Raw genomic sequence first — 16760 nt, 5'->3', positions numbered from 1 at the left:
ACACAAATGATTTAATCTTTACATTGAAAGCACAGGTTTCCAAAATGTTCAACTTTATCCTAAATGTAATTTGCAGGTGCAAACTGTTGTGGCTGAACTGTTTTGAATGCATCTCTATTTATTATCATTAAAAAAAACCTCTGCATGTTGTTGCTAAAAGAGTAAACTGTCAAACTTGATGGTGGCTTTTTTTTTACAGGAACTAATCACTCTTTAAAAAGAAACAAGTGTTCCCTAGGCCAACGGTAGGGACCAGCTACTGTAATTGCAGTACCTGAAGGAAAGTGCTGTCTCAACTCAAAGCAAAGCACTTGTTTATGCTGAGAAAACTGCACAATTAAGGTTTGGAATCAGATAAGTGGTTGCACGCAGTGGTTCTTATTGTAGTTGTGCAGTAGGAAGATCAAAAGTCACTGCACAGAATAGATTGAATACATTTCTCTGTGCCAATGGTTGTTTAATCAGAACAACCCTGTCCTATGAAGTGTGTTAGTGGGCTTCACAGACTGGACCTTTCTCGTGGACTTTGTCTTTTGGTTAATATTGATTCTTGGAACATGTGCCCAAAATATTTACTTGAGCATCTGTTTGAACAATCATTGCTCCCCTAAATGTTTCCCCTTTGCAGACATTTAGTTTTCAGGGAAGATTGTAACCACTAGCAAATAGTGGCCGTATTGTTTAGTTGCTGATTACAACATAGTGGAACTTCTTATGCATATTACAGTCTACATGTAGTCAACATGTTCATTTAGTGGAAGCTGCAGTACATGTTGTACCTTCAAATACATGCCTTGCGACTGGCTTATATTTCACCAAGGGGGAGGGGAGATGGAAATTGAGATATACATTGACGTTAGCAGAAATGACACATGCCTTCTTGATTATTCTTGTTTTATAAAAGCTACCAGTCCTGTGTTCTGTATATCCACTGTCTTCTTGGTCACAGCTGAAGCGGGCTTACATTCCCTTGTTCGGTAGGAAAGAGGGCTGGAAGGGAAATAAAGTTATGTAACATTTAATTTTAGAAAGAAGATTCCTAAAGCTGAAAACTCCCCTTCCTTGTTTTTGAATGTCTGAATGGGACGTTCAGTCCTCTTCAAGTCTCAGGGACTCGATTTTACACTGTGCTACTTGTACTCTCTCAGAAATAAGGAATAAGGCAGACGTGATAATGGAGAGGGCATTCTTTACTGCTATGAACACTTTGTGGTTTTGGAAGAGCTGCGTAGTTGCAGTGTCATTTTCACAAGTGTAAATTGAGAGGATTAAACATTGCTTTCATGTGGATGATGGTAAATGGACTTGCATTTATATAGCGTCTTTCTAGTCTTCCGACCACTCAAAGCACTTTATCCTACATGTCAACATTCACCCATTCACACACTGATGGCAGAGACTCATCAGGGTCTAATCTAAATGCTCTCACACCGATGGCTGTGCCTTCAGGAGCAATTTAGGGTTCAGTACTTGCCCAAGGAAACTTTGACAGGGATCAGGGATAGAGCCACTGTGTTACTGATGAAGTTCTGTCCTTTGAAATGTGTAGCATTAAGGGACGCTTTGTAGAACACAGTGGGCTCTTTATGCACTGTAATACTAGATGAGAGGCATTCAGCGGTACACAAGAGGATGTTATTGAGCTGTGACAGAACTGCACCCCCTACAGCTTTTTATTCATTCTTTAATCCGCTACTTCAGTAATGTTACACAACCAGCATTGAGTTCAGTGCTGGAAGCTGCTCTGACCAGTGAGCATTTAACTTGGACAGCTTATTATTTATAGTGTGCCCCTAATAATAGGAGAGTCCAACCATTAGTTGACAAATGCATACATATACAGTGCCATACACAAGATCACAACATCTTAGCATTAGTCAAACTTGCCAAACACTTTTACATAGAGGCTCTTGTAACACTAGTTGTGTGTGTGTGTGTGTGTGTGTGTGTGTGTGTGTGTGTGTGTGTGTGTGTGTGTGTGTGTGTGTGTGTGTGTGTGTGTGTGTGTGTGTGTGTGTGTGTGTGTGTGTGTGTGTGTGTGTGTGTGTGCGCGCTCGCGCTCAGGGTGCTTTTCACATACATTTGTTTTTGGTATTCTGAGTGCACATGGCCAAGATATCTTCTCTGCTGATCTGAGATTAGAGTTCAGGACAAAGCATCCTGAGATAAAGAAAAATAAGAGAACCCACTCTTTGCAAAGTTCAGCTTTTGTCTTGGCTCTGAAAAGTTGGAGCAGAGATGTCAATGGAGGGAAAATATTTTTTGGATACATTCTTTCTTTTCCTTACAGTAAACATATTTTTAAGTTTTATTTGGTTGGCCATTAAAATGGACTTGATGTGGTTGCATAGTGTTCTCAGAGGAATCTTGCCTGTAATCAGACAGGGTGGGAATATATAAGATGATAAGATTTTTAATAGGATTTTACTTTGATCTTCTATCACAAGACAATACCGTGTTTTAAAACGGCTTTATATGTTTTCTAAAGCTTAATGAATATGCTTTTATAGGTTAATGACTGACCAGCCGCATAAAGTCAGTCCTCTTACAGCTGCGTCACATTTTATTAGTATTTCAAAAATCCTAGTCACACATTAACTTTCTCTGTCACAGACAGTTTGCAAGGAGTATTCAAAGTAATATGTTTAAGAATAAGTGTTTCTTGCTGTCAAAACATGATGTTTTTTCTAGGTTTGATGGTCTGAATGTGTGACTTCCTGCAAAGCACCATGTGGAGCAGGTGTAACGCAGACTTGAGAACATAGTGTCACAGGTTAATGAAAGTGCAGTCACCCCTCTAATGACCCTTTTGTAGTGACTTTTTTTAAATCATGCTGTGCAGTTTTCCCAGACATTAAACAAAGAGATGATCTCAAATGTCTCAGTGGCTACTCCCTGCAGCTGTGGTTAGTCTCATGGTCTTTCATTGCAGCTGTGTCTTTAAGATCACAAAAAGGAGCAATATTACATGGTTTGGCCCTGTAACAAACTTTAATAACCGCTCTGAGGATTCATGGTAATTTGAGCTATGTTACAACATGTAAAAAGACAGGACATTCCCAGTCAAAGAGTAGGCACAAATGAGACTTAAGCTGTGGGGGAACTGCTGTGAATAACAGTGAACGTAATGGAATTTGTCTTTTAGCACAGATCAACAGAAAAATACTTCAATGTCAAAGAGACAACACATCTTGATTGTATTTGCACCTTTTAAGACAGTTTGTTGTTGAGGCGTGTATAAGCGTGTATGTAGTAGTATAATGTTTATGATGGTATGTGTATCTTTTATTCAGAGTGGATAACTTTGGCCTGGGCCTGCTGCTCAAGACTAAGCAGATCAAGAGGATGATCTCTTCATACGTCGGGGAGAATGCAGAGTTTGAGCGACAGTATCTGACAGGGGAGTTAGAAGTGGAACTGACACCACAGGTTGGTTAGAAAACGTATGGAAAGGTTTATTTTGATATGAAAACACACATTCACTAAAGTGACTCAATCCACAAGTTACATGTTAAATTCCAACATCCAAATGATCCAAATTCATATTGTATATTACATGCTGGGCAATAAAAAAAATGAATGCAGTGGATATTTATATGTTGTGCTCATCTTTTAATCTGACCAGTCTTTCCTCACAGGGAACTCTTGCTGAGAGGATCAGGGCTGGAGGTGCTGGGGTTCCTGCCTTCTTCACAGCCACTGGCTATGGCACACTAATCCAGGAGGGAGGCTCTCCTATTAAGTACAGCAAAGATGGCAGCATTGCCATCGCCAGTGAGAAGAGAGAGGTGCGACTGTTGTAGTTGTGCCATCAAGTCTATCATCTTTCTTTTCCTTGAGATGTCTACAAACTTGTGTGAAGTACATAAAAGTGGCCTTGAATACTGCTTATAATTTCCATCCCATTATTTGCTTCCCAAGAGCTCAGCGATTGTAGTTCTAAGTGAAAGCCAACTTCTCCGTACAGTGGAAGAAGAAAATTGCAACTTGTTTGTCTTGTTTGATTTTTGTGTTGTAGCAGGCCCAAAGATACTGCACTTAAATAACGAGAGAAACATCTAAAATTCTCCATATTTACAAAAATAATGCTTTTCACAGATGGCGTAATACGTTGCCATGAATGTTTGTCCTTGCTATTGATTTTCTTGTGTGGAAAAACAAAAAAATCAGCAGTAATAACTAATCTAGGCCTGGACTCAAGTATCTGAGCCAAGTCTGAAAATGCTGTAAAACATCCTAAACTACATCCAGTGCCCCTCAGTCAAGGAACAATGTGTCATTGTACAGGTTCGGGAGTTCAATGGCAGGCACTATATCATGGAGGAGGCCATCACTGGGGACTTTGCACTGATCAAGGCATGGAAAGCTGACAAGGCTGGAAACGTTATTTTCAGGTGAACTGGAATGTATATAGTGTTGCAAACAGAAACATCTACTGTTCACACGTCAGTAGCACTGACCTGCTGTATCAGTATTTATTTAGTAAAGGATTCAGCCTCTCCCTGCCTCGAAGCACATTAGACTAGTCTGAATCACATGGGCTGTGTTTGCACAACAATTTGCACATGCTGCTGATGCAATGTGGTGGAGTGAAACAGTCATTTATGGAAACACTGGATTTGTTTGTCAAGATGTTCTTAGCAAGAGGAAAACTGTTTTTGTTTTACTTTACTTTTGATAGGATCTTTGAGAGATGTACTGTATGGGCTGATTCTGATCAGTGCATTTTCAGTCAATATTAGATGCATACTTTTCTTTTTGTTTGTTTTAATTTTGTGAACATATTGTATTTATTTGTTTATTAATTTTGGGATAGGGTTAGAATCAATGCTAATTTAGTTCAAGTTCAACAATAAATATTGATGCGGCTTAATGTCAGAAAAATCTAAATAACAAATCACTTATTAGACCTGTTCATGTCTAAATTAAGTATTGACCTTCCATCGAGCATCAGTAAGGTCATTTACACCAATCGTGATAATGATGGAAATTAGTAGATGTAGTTAAGTCTTTCTCCACAAGAGAGCAGTCTCTTCCAGTAAACTAACTATACTGGATGTCAGATGTTACTCTGACAGTTTTAGAGTTTACTTGCTTATGTCTGCCTTTGGTTCAAATGAAATTGTTATTTGTTTTAATATCACCTCTTTCTTGCTCCTCTCTGTCAGGAAAACAGCCAGGAACTTCAACCAACCGATGTGCAAGGCAGCCAAAATCACCATAGTGGAGGTATGCATTTGCAACAATACAATGATTTGCTTGTAAACCTGATGTCTACTGGAACATGTCTATTGACTCTTATCTATCAGTAAAGTCAGAATCCAAATTTCAACTTTCCTTTTGAATGTTTTCATGCATTTTGTAGACTTTAATTTTATAGGAAAGGAGGCTAAATATATCATGATATAAACATCCTAAGTTAAAGCCATTATGAAACACTAGCACCTCCTGAAACTGATCTGGAATGAGCGTGTGACTGTGTGAATTTGTCTTTCAACCAACTGAAATCTTATAACATGTCGGTCCTGCTATAGACCATGATGGAGATGAGGTAAATAAAACTCCTATACGACCCGTAGCAGTAGAGCAACAGAACACAGTGATCAGTATCTAACTGCCCTCAAAGGACAAGGTTGATGAAAAGGAAAATCCTTTTTTTACATTCAAGGTCGAGAGCAGAAATGTGAGACGAGGCATCTTACTGGTGTAAGGCCAGGCGTTATAGTCTGACTGAAAAGATCACCTTGAATTGGGAATGGTTTATATTGCTCTGAATATACCTCTTAGACCTCACAAACTATTAAAAGACTATAAGTTTAAAGATTTTTACCTCAATCTGTCCGGCCAAACATGATGTGTGTGTGACAGTATGTCTCCCTCTCCGCCCCTCCAACACGCGACCAGCTTCACACCTCCCATATAGACACCGTTTGATTAAGAGAGCAGCAGGGAGAAAAACTGTGTGTGTGTGAAAACCATGAAACACAGAAGCTTTCTGAAAATAAATTAGTAGCAAAGGGTCACTCGTAAATCTAATTGGCTTTCACAAAGCACATTTTCAATTATTCCACGCTTGCTGGTCCCGAGATTTAGTCTTCTGTTGATTTTAGAAATGTCTCGGACCAAATGGGAGGAGTAAATTATGTCACCAGGAGGCTTTATAGTCGCCTCATCACTAACATTTGGTTTATAATGGTAAATAGCAGAGATATTCAATGAGTTTTAAGACAGTATTTTGCAATGATGGATATCAATGAATGTTTGCAATTTTCTCCCAAAGGGATAAAAAGACTAGTCACTCTGACAGCAGTGATGCCACCAAGTAAATATGTCTGTGTGACGCGTGCTGGAGTTGTGACGTAGACGGTAGTGACATGAATGATAATGCAAAACTGCTTTATGAGATGCAAGCATCGTCTAGCAAGGTCTGCTTCAACCTTTGTGCACCCATAATGAGAGGGAGAGAGAGAGGGAGGGAGAGAGTGAGAGTGGGAGAGGGGAGGGAGGGAGGGAGAGAGAGAGAGGGAGGGAGGGAGAGAGGGAGGGAGAGAGAGAGGGAGGGAGAGGGGGAGAGAGAGGGGGAGAGAGAGAGAGAGAGAGAGAGAGAGAGAGAGAGAGAGAGAGATCCCATCAAATTGCAAGCTCCCAGGATGCACCTGACGTAACAGTTAACAAGGACTGAGAAGAGTTATGAACACAAACTGCTTCTGCAGAAGTCTCCGTTTTCAGAAATAATTGTTTTGCTAAATTTTCAAATAGCCTTTTAATGGAGTACTAGAAATACTGTATGTGTGTCGCCTAAAGCAATGTTATTTTAAATAGCCTATTCATAAAAATAATGAATGTCTCATCAATTAACCTCACCCAAAACACATTTCAGTCCCTTACACAAATCATCTTATACCGGGAAAGGAAAGCTCTGCATTTGTATCTGAACTTAAATGAAATCATTTTAAATGTTATTTTATGTTCCTTCCTACCACTAACACCAGACTGTGTCAAACAACTGCGTCACATCAGCCTAGTCTTTGAAGATTTAGCATTTCACTCCTTTTTCATGTGCTTTTCTAATGACAAATAGTTCTTTCAGACACTTGTCATCCACGGATCAACTAAATACTTCTATTCAGTGGGGAATTCATTGTAAATTGTGCTTCAGTCTGTCAAATAATATCACACAGGATTTTCAAATGTTAAATTGGAAATTCGTACATTTCAAAACTGTCTTCCTTGCTTTCTGTGGTTATTATTATTATTTTTTTACGAAAAGTGAGGTCTCTTCCTCATTCAATACTGATGCACTTTAAATTCCTAGTATACAATAATAGATACAGATGTATCTTAATGTAAAATGCATACTATAACATAAAAAAATGAAATAGTATTTCAAATGTGTATTTGGAATGATATTCATTAGGTGTGTAGAATCATAATTTCTTGTCATCCTAGCTGGTGATTTGACAGATTGTATCTGGTGCCTTTGTTATGGCAGTGCAGATAAAATAATGAACATATATCTATGACAAGCTTACTTATTGGTGACGATAAAATGATAGGCCTGTGTTGTAATATCCATTAAGAACCGTCTTTATCTCTGATACTGAAGCAATTACCGTCTCTCTGAAAATAAATGCATCTCTATTCAGTACATGCTCAGTCATAAATCTGGTGATGTGCTGTCAACATTGACCCTGCCATCTTGGTGCGATGGTTAAGGCTGGGAAAGGAACCAACGAACAGAGTCAGGTGTTTTTGAAGCTATTCATTTAAGGTGCAGCTCCAGCTTGGCAGCGCAGGCCAGTGTGCAGCAAGCTTTCTGACGATCATGTTGCACAGTAACCGATTCCTGTCTCTGTAGCCTATACACAGCCAGCAATTTGTTGTTATCAAAGGGCAAAACATGTCACGACATTGAGGCGGGAGAATGACAGGACTAGGGAAAATTGGGTAGAATACAGATTATGCACAGATTAGATTGGTTTCTCAGTTGTGATATAAATTTGGCTAATCAGTGTCACGTAAACTCCAAAAATCTCCTTATGGTCATAGAATATCACCACATTGAAGTGTGTCAAAGTGATTTCCATAAATACTGATAAACTTCCCCTTGACACATGGCTAACGCTGGTCTCCATTAGCCTCTTGAATATCATTTTGTTTAGCCAGCCCACTCCTCTCTAATGATTGTTTGAATTACCTGAGCTTGATCTCGTAACTTGCCTAATGAGATAAGTCTCCAGTCTACGTGATTTTACTAGTTCATTCCCTCAGGACAGTGACCACTGGCTCATTATTGGAGTAAAAATCCAAGTCCTGATACAATCAACTATTCTTCTTTTCTAAACTTCAAGAGGCAGGAAGGGAACGACACAAGAGCACTTTGAACATTACCAGATCATCAAAAGCTCCTGCAAACTAAAAACAGTTTGCATCAATCGTTTTTGAGTTATAGCAACTTCTACTGAAATTATGTTTAACCAACAAACCACATTGGGTAAACAAATGTAGTTCAATCAAATGCATGTTTAATTACCACTTACCTAATATTTGGTAACATAAACACATTTTTTTAAGTTGATTACTCACAAAATGAAGTTGTTCCATCTAGTTTTTACACAATCATTTAAAGTGTTATGTACTTAATTACCATAATTGTGAACACAAGTTTTTAAGTCGCTCCAATTAGATTAGTAGTAGTTTTCTTTTCTTTCTTTTTTTTACTTTTTCATGTTTTTGTTCATGAAGTAGCTTTTAAGAAATGAATTAATTCAACAACAAAATTGTTAGGCAACCTTTTTTATTTTGAACAGTAGGAAAATGTTTAACGTAGAGTGCTTGCTCATTCATCAATACACTCTTCAGTGAACTCCAAAACAACAAATCAAAAACAACAATGTAATACAATGTGATAGTGCTGTCTGTGAAACAAGTGGAATCGTCAGAAAATACAAGCAAAGCCCAGCACTTCTGGATGTCCCTTCCCTCCACGTTTCTGGTTCCCTCCACCACGGAGGTCTCTGTCTTTTGGTCAGATCCTGGGGGCGGACCTGTCATCAATTGTGTATCTAGGCCTCAAACTCTTCTGTGTCCTTGTAAAGCGAATGAAAAGATATGTTAACGTGTGTTTAGAGTTGATGAATTTGATGATTAGGACGGACAATCAATCTAAATTCTGTGAATGAATTTAGATTACACAATGTAGTTGACTGGTGTACGAATAAGCAAATATTGAATCGTATTCTTCTTCACCACGGCACAAATGAAAAGCCCTCTCTCGCTGAGCAGATATTTCAAATTAAACTTTATCATTCTTACTCACAGCTACGCTAAACTAAAGGGTAGGATGGCCAAATGACTAGTGTAACTGTATGTAGGTGCAGTAGTACAATATATACCATCAACTGTATTCGCAGGTGTAGCCTAACATCCGTACACAAGTCCACTACTGGTCTTATCACAAGAATGTATATGGAACTGAAATGGTACTCGCCTTGAAAGTGTCTGTATCAAATGTGTTCAGCCGCCACGTCTCAACTGTCTGAATCTGTCCAGGCTTGTAAAGTGGGGAGGAGAGGGGACTTGAAATACTGAACTCAAGGTCGAGAAAAAAATAAGCCATCAAGCCAAATTTCTAATTAAGTTACTACGACTTGAATTTAGTTTTGAATCAATGCAGAAATGCGAGTTTAAATTACACACAACATTAAGTTGACGTAATCACCAGAATTATTGTGTCTCAACAACTCATCCAAAAACTAGTTTGCAACTTCAAAAGGTTTATCTAGATCAATACATCTGAATATCTATCGTGTGACCGTGCATTTAATTACGTAGTGGTAATCCGACCCTGAATTACTTTTTAGATTGTGCCAAGGTTACTAGGCAACCAAACCCTGCTATTCAATTGTTGAATTTTTCACGGTATCCGGCTGGTCTAGTTATTCCCTTATCGCAGTTACAGTGAAAGGCCCCCATTGCATTGTCTGATACAATACACCAGAGACTGAATCAAAGCAGTGGTTTCAGCTGTTCGATCATCAGTCACAGTAAATGACTCAACTGTTATCTGTGACTGTGGCGTGGGTGTTGGTGTACACGAACAACCATCCAGTCATGCATGAATTGAATGAATGTATTCGTCAGTATGTTTTGTTCTTTTAACCCAGCTAGAGGTCTGATTGAATATACATGTAAATTACCTTCATCCTCCGGAGTGTTAGCCTTAGCGTCCCTCTGTACATTTGTGTTGAAACATAAATAGCAACAAACCTACACATTTTGTCATGGACTTTAATTATCTGTGCGTGGGTAATGTTTTTAGTTTGTTTTTTTACTTCAATGTTTGACCTTGGAATGATAGTTGTTCTCATCGGGTTAATGTTTTGTTTGCCCCCTGCTGGAATTCTAATTAATTATTTTTCCCAGCCCACATTCTTCATGCTATTTTAAAGGACTTTCTTCTTGCCTTGTTGAGTTTTCTTGCCTTGTTCTTGCCTTGTGCCCTTGATGAATTCCATTACTCAAGCTACTGTTGGCAAATCATTATGCATCCCCTCATTTCCTGCTTGAAGAGGTTAATGAATTAGCTTTTGTGTCCATTATATAAAATTCCATATCGTGCAATATAGTTATGGCAATTGTTTTGAATTCTACAAAGGCATTGCACACTACTGAGTCCACAATTTTGACATACTATAGTATGTGACACCGGCAAAGTTAACATTGTCCTCGGTAATTGTGTCACTTTTGACTTTGAGCTGAAACCTCTCGAGCAAATAGTGGTAATTGCAGGGCTGGCTACAACGACAGCAAACTGCATGCTTGTCACGGGAGAAAATATGTCACAATGACTCTGACATTTTACTTATGTTCATATCCATTTACTAGATACTAAGATCAAGAGAGTCTTGAGATCCATTCATGATGAATTAACTAACTTCCAGTAAGCTAATGAATAAGACTTCTTTTCATCTGGCATTTCTCTGATACAAATAGTCTGCTTGTCTGTCCGTTTCTGTTTTGGCTCTAGTGCATACATGTGTGCACATAATAAACATATAATTAATGCTGCCATCTGAATAAAGTAGTCGACTGAATGTAGTCTTATGTGCTTGCAGCTGCTCAGGTTTGGCCTCTCCTGAAATCATTCAAACATTTGAAGCTATATTCTCATGTTGAGCTGATGAATATTTAATAACTAGTTAATATTACAGTTTATGTTTTTATTTCATCTGCATTGCCAAAAAAAATCCCTAAAGCATTGCTCCAATTTATAATATTTCATCCTGAAGGTAAGAGGATACTGAGCATTTGGGTGTTGGCATTGACTTGTGTAAAAGTCAGTTTCAGCATAGACTTAAATTCAAGTCCTGATGATTACTAATTTATACTAAAGCCAGGGACAGACTGTAGGCTAAGGTTTGATAATCAACTGTACTTTAGGTCACTGTAGGATTTGGTTGAACACAGAGGCAGAAAAGGGGAAAGAGAGTCTAGATAAAAAGTGATGAAGGGAGCCAGTAAAAAGGGAAGACAGCTTTGCTGAACATATGCACAGACTGAATGTTTGAAATGGATCATTTGCATGTTATACGCTTTCATTATAAGTTCAAAGTTTCCTGATAACTGCCTATCATCTGAATCTGAAGCACATTGCACAGAGGCTTATGTGTTCTTTGAAATGTAAACATTACCATTTGAGCTGGAAGCGAAGTTTCAAATCCTTATGATACAATGTCCTTTGATGTGCAGTGTGTCTTGTGTGTAAAAAAAAAAAAAAAAATATTTTAGTTCCTGTAATTTTTTTCAGGGTTTGTATTAGCTGGCCGTCTCCCATTTTCTGGATATCATGAAGGCTGTCATAGGCGAGGCAAGTTTCCACTGAGAGGAAACAGATTGCTCATGGTGTCAGTATTCTGGGTTAGAGGATAGAGCCGGAGCTGAGCCCCAAATGTGGCAACAGAGCGTGGCCAAGTGCCCACATACACGTACGCACACTGGGAGGAAGATGGAGAGGCTATAAATACACAGAGTAATGAGAGTGTGGTGTCGCTGTCATCCTGTGCTCTGTCGCCCGTAGCCACACCATCTCTTTCCCCTGACTGTCGCATCTCAGTATGCGCACAAAGACGCGCGCATAAACAAAACGCAGACATGATGGATTATAAACTCAGGTAGCTTTGTAATTAAAGTGTTATCTAACGAAAGATTATACAGTGCATAATATCTCAGTTTGTCAAGGTGTTGTATTAATCTGATTTAAGATGCAAAATCAAAACGTGAAATTGAAAATTCCTTACTCGGGAAATGCTGCAGGTCATTTTTGTCAGTTAAATAAAGTTCCATCAATGTTTAAACTCCGTCGGAGTTTCTGCCACTAATGGTAGAGTTTAACAGTCCTCCCAACACTTTGATCCAAAATAAATTAGCCAAACATCTACTTTCCAAATTGACATTTATAGTCCCAGACCTCATCTTTACCACCCCCATCAGGCTAAATGTTCACTTGCACACATTGGACAAGTTTAGTATGTGTCTAGGACAATAAGGAAAATGTCATTTTCCAGGGATAATCCTCAGAGTAAAACATTTAATGTTTTTTTTGTGTCTCCAAAAACCAAATACTCTTTTTGAACCACCCTAAGTACAAATTTCCTCATCTGGAAGAGTCTTAAAAGTGTGACAATTGCAATGTTCGTCAATTATTCAGCCCATTGTCTTTGTAATCAAGGATGTAATGAACATAGTAGTCTCTAAAAGCTTTCGGTTTACTATCATTTTGTTAGACTTTTAAACATAATTACAATCTAAAGACGCAAATGTATTTATTCATTTCGGCCAGATGGTCACTATGAGTGTTATCAGTTCAAATGGATACCTTTCCTCAGAGCATTGTGTGTGTGTTTAACACTGAAAGGTTGTTGGTTGTTTATTTTAGGAATGTGGTAGCATTGTGGTCCAATCAGTTTGAGATTAACAAGGTTTGACAAAGCTCACAGCCTAAAAAAAGCACAAACCCTGGAAAGAAAAGGCTTGTTGTGTATGTCCCCAGAGGGCACTTTGATTCCCTCTATCCTCCTGCCAGCTCACTGCATGCCTTGCTCTGCTCTCATTGATGTGAAAACCGTTTTACAGATACAGAGGAATATCAATGTGTGTGTCTGTGCGTGTGCCTCTTTGCTTGATCCACACACCTGCTCATTTGTTTTTATGTCTGTGTGTTATTTTTGCGTGCGTTTTTTTATTATTTTTATTTGAATGCTTTATCCGTCCATGTCCGTTGAACCTCCTGTCTGAACTGCATCTGAGCACCGGTGCAGGCGGGACACATCACCTAGATGAAAGGAACAGGAGGCTTTTTTTCTGTGCACAGCACATTTAAATTGTATGAGCTTGTTATTATGCTGTGACTTAGCTTTGGAAGGCTAATTGAAATTGAGAGACCATCAAACGGACATAGAGAAACACATCTCTGAGGGGCACACTATTTGACACTTTTTGATTTGAGGAGACAACATTAGGGATTGATCCTGTTAATTCATATGAAGTCTTCAAACATCCTGCCACGAAATATTTGTCGTGAGTCTGTTTTATAATGTGATGAGCTCAGACTTACTTGATGAAAATGTCTATGGAAATCATCATTCTCACAAAAGGAGAAGATCAAGCCCCCAGAGAAAGATGTGGGTGGATGTGTGGGACTGCTTTATCAATTCCCTTGCTCTACCAATCTCATTTTGCATGGCCTCATTTTCTCTGTAAAGTATTAGAGATTTACCATAACCCAACCAAGTAATCCAGAAGAGTCTACAATCACTCTGCAGCACAGAGTGACCCTAATTTACCACAGACCAAAGCCTGCGTATCCATGACAACGCTAAGAAGGGATCCACTCTTAGCCATCGACGCCTCTCAGTCAGAGCTGAGTGCTAAGGGAGGAAGTGGAGATGAGGAGAGATTCAATTCAATTTGCGCTGAACAGCAGCTTGCCCCTCATGTAAATGGAATAAGTAGGTTACACTCCGAGCTACACAGAAACGTAAAAAAGGGAGAGCGAGAAGAATTACGTTGTCATGGTTAAGTCCCATTTTGTTTCCCAAAGATGTGATGATCTCTTCTTTTTTTCATTAAATTGTGTGTCATTTCAAGTGCTTTTCTCCCTTGAGGAATCTTCAGGAAGAAAGACATTGCGCCTCCTCCCTCTTGGAGTCAATTCTATTTGATAAAGGAAAACCAGTCCTCTAAAAACAATACCCACACTACCCTTTCCCAGCCTAGTTTGATTCTTATGTTGACTTCTCAGAGACAGCTGTGTTTAATAACACAGCCTACAAATATGAGCATGACATCTGAGTTTTAGGAGCTAGAGATGGCTAAAATGGGCAACGAGGTGGAGTGGAGCCCACACATGCTGCCCCTGAACACCTGCAGACTCAGTTTATAGCAGTTCCTAATGTTACCTATGGAGGAAGGCGCAGGTGCGTTCATTCTGGGATTTCTATCCCAGTCATGTTGACCCAACTCTGCTTAAATCAATAGCCATTTCCTTCTGCGTCCTGTTAGTCAGACAGAAATAACCCGTTATGTACACTCTTCTTCTTCTTCTTCTTCTTCTTCTACATAAAGGTGGTGCACTTCTGTCTCAGCCAGGAATACATTGTTGTGAGACGCATACCTTTTATAATATTCTACCTTTTATTAAATGTAATTAATAATTTATGAGGGTATATTTACACAATACAAGCTCCACTGAGATCCAAAGAATAAGCTGAGCTGAAATGTGAACCTTGTAAGAAAGTCTTGAGGCTAGAGTTCCTGGAATAGACCTGAATTAAAAATATGTAGCTAAACATTGTTTTCCACAAAGGGTATTAACAAGTGTATGTTTCTGGGTTTGGTTTGACCAAAATCCTCTCAACACCAACACAAATGTCCTCCACTTACACCTACTCTCCATCGCCTTTGATCCCAGGATCAAGCTATGTTCCCGGGGCTTGGTGTGTCAGATGATCCTCTTTTGTTTTTTAGTCAGCCCAAGCTGGCCTTGGGTACACGGACAGCTTTCAGTGTACTCGATGTAGTTAGTAAAAGAATGAATACAACACCTTCTCGCACAAATATTTACCCTCTCTTCCCCTGTGGAAGACTTGGCACTAGGCACTAGGTTTTTAAACCTGTTAAATTATACTTGGAAAGCAAATGCCTGCTTGTGTGTCACCTTCACTGTTTTCTCGATTCAGGATTTAAAATCAAACAAATAAAAAAAAAAGTCTGCTGTATCGCTCAAAATAACGGTTGCGCAATTCCATTTCCTTTTTTTATATAAGGAATGGCCTCCAAACTACCCAATAACTCAAATATTAAGGTCATTTCTTGAGAAACTTCTTCAGGTCTTTATTAGTTATTCTGATAAATTCCTTCAGAGCTGGGTAGGCAGAGGTTATTTTCTGCTAGCGCAGTTCTATCTGTGTGTGATTTCCTTTTCTGAACTTTAATCTCAACGCTCGTGAGACATTTTAAAGGTGAAGGTGGAGCTCATCACTGTGACTGTGTTTCTGTGTAGGTGGAGGAGGTGGTGGATATTGGGACATTTGCTGAAGAGGACATCCACATTCCCAGCATCTACGTCCACAGGGTTGTCCACGGAGCCGGCTACGAGAAAAGGATTGAGGTACAAAAGAAGACTTTGCGTAGCTTGGATGAATGAAAAGATTATACATGCATATCCATTCTATAGTTTCTGAATGATGTCATTATGTGTGAGTCACTTTATTGAAAATCATGTTATACAACCATTGGCTAGATTAATAAAAAAATAAAAATAAATGATTAATCCTAAAACAATGAAGTGTGGAGTTAAACAGGCTTTACGTTGCCATCGTGTTCAGAAATACTCTCATCCATATGTGCCCTTGTACTCGGCCAGAAATATCCTCTCAACATGCCGTCTCCCTGTTCCTCATATATCTCTGTATGATTCCAGAAACGCACAGTAAAGAAAAGTCAAGAAGAGAAGCCCAAACCAAAGAAGGACTCTGATATTGTTCGGGAAAGGATCATTCGACGGGCTGCTCTAGAGTTTGAGGATGGAATGTATGGTATCCTTTTTTTTTAAGGCCGTGTGTGTGTCTGTGTGTCTGTGTGTGTGTGTGACTACGGATGAGTATGTATTAATGTGAGTGAATGCTGACATGTGTTGTAATGCACTTTGAGCAGTCGCTCTATAAATGCAGTCCATTTTAAAAGAATACAAATTACTAAATCATATCACTTTTGTGGTCTAGGTTCAATAACCACAAGTAAAACCAAACACAAGATGTGCCTCGGCTTTCTTTATTTTAAACACACAATAAATAATTGTTTCCTTTTTGCAAGGTTTATTGCACACTGGCAAATTATGCACACACTTTTTGTTTTCCAGCTTTTCACATTTTCATGTTATTGTTATAACATTTGTCCTTCCTTGTAAAAGCAGCCTTAGGTTTTTTTAGTGGCTCACAGTCCCCTATATTTCAGCATTACATATTTGGTATCTTGGAAATATTACGACTTTATAGTTATGTGGTTTGAGCATTGTCCACACAAAACACCTGTCAAACGTATCCACACAACATGCTTGTTATGATGAGTACACCTTAAATGTCCAAGGAGGATGTGCAGTGTATGGTAGTTTACAACAGCTTTTAAATCAATCCTGTATGTTTTTTCTTCATCTTAACACCTACTTTCCATTGCATGCTTACAAATGTTATTGTCACCAT

At 38.8% G+C, this 16760-nt stretch overlaps 1 protein-coding gene across 1 annotated transcript in view; it reads left to right on the top strand.

Moving 5' to 3' along the window:
• oxct1a (3-oxoacid CoA transferase 1a) overlaps positions 1 to 16760 on the top strand; it is a 44674-nt gene that overhangs the window by 4313 nt on the left and 23601 nt on the right. The window contains exons 4-9 of the mRNA XM_029439238.1: positions 3294 to 3429; positions 3639 to 3788; positions 4288 to 4394; positions 5169 to 5229; positions 15563 to 15670; positions 15983 to 16097. Of these exons, the coding sequence (XP_029295098.1) occupies positions 3294 to 3429; positions 3639 to 3788; positions 4288 to 4394; positions 5169 to 5229; positions 15563 to 15670; positions 15983 to 16097 (677 nt within the window). The remainder of the gene's footprint in view (positions 1 to 3293; positions 3430 to 3638; positions 3789 to 4287; positions 4395 to 5168; positions 5230 to 15562; positions 15671 to 15982; positions 16098 to 16760) is intronic.

Source organism: Cottoperca gobio, chromosome 9 (assembly GCF_900634415.1).
Source record: "Cottoperca gobio chromosome 9, fCotGob3.1, whole genome shotgun sequence".
NCBI lineage: Eukaryota > Metazoa > Chordata > Actinopteri > Perciformes > Bovichtidae > Cottoperca > Cottoperca gobio.
The sequence above is the reverse complement of the archived record's forward strand: the minus strand, read 5'-3'. Positions and strand labels throughout refer to the sequence as shown.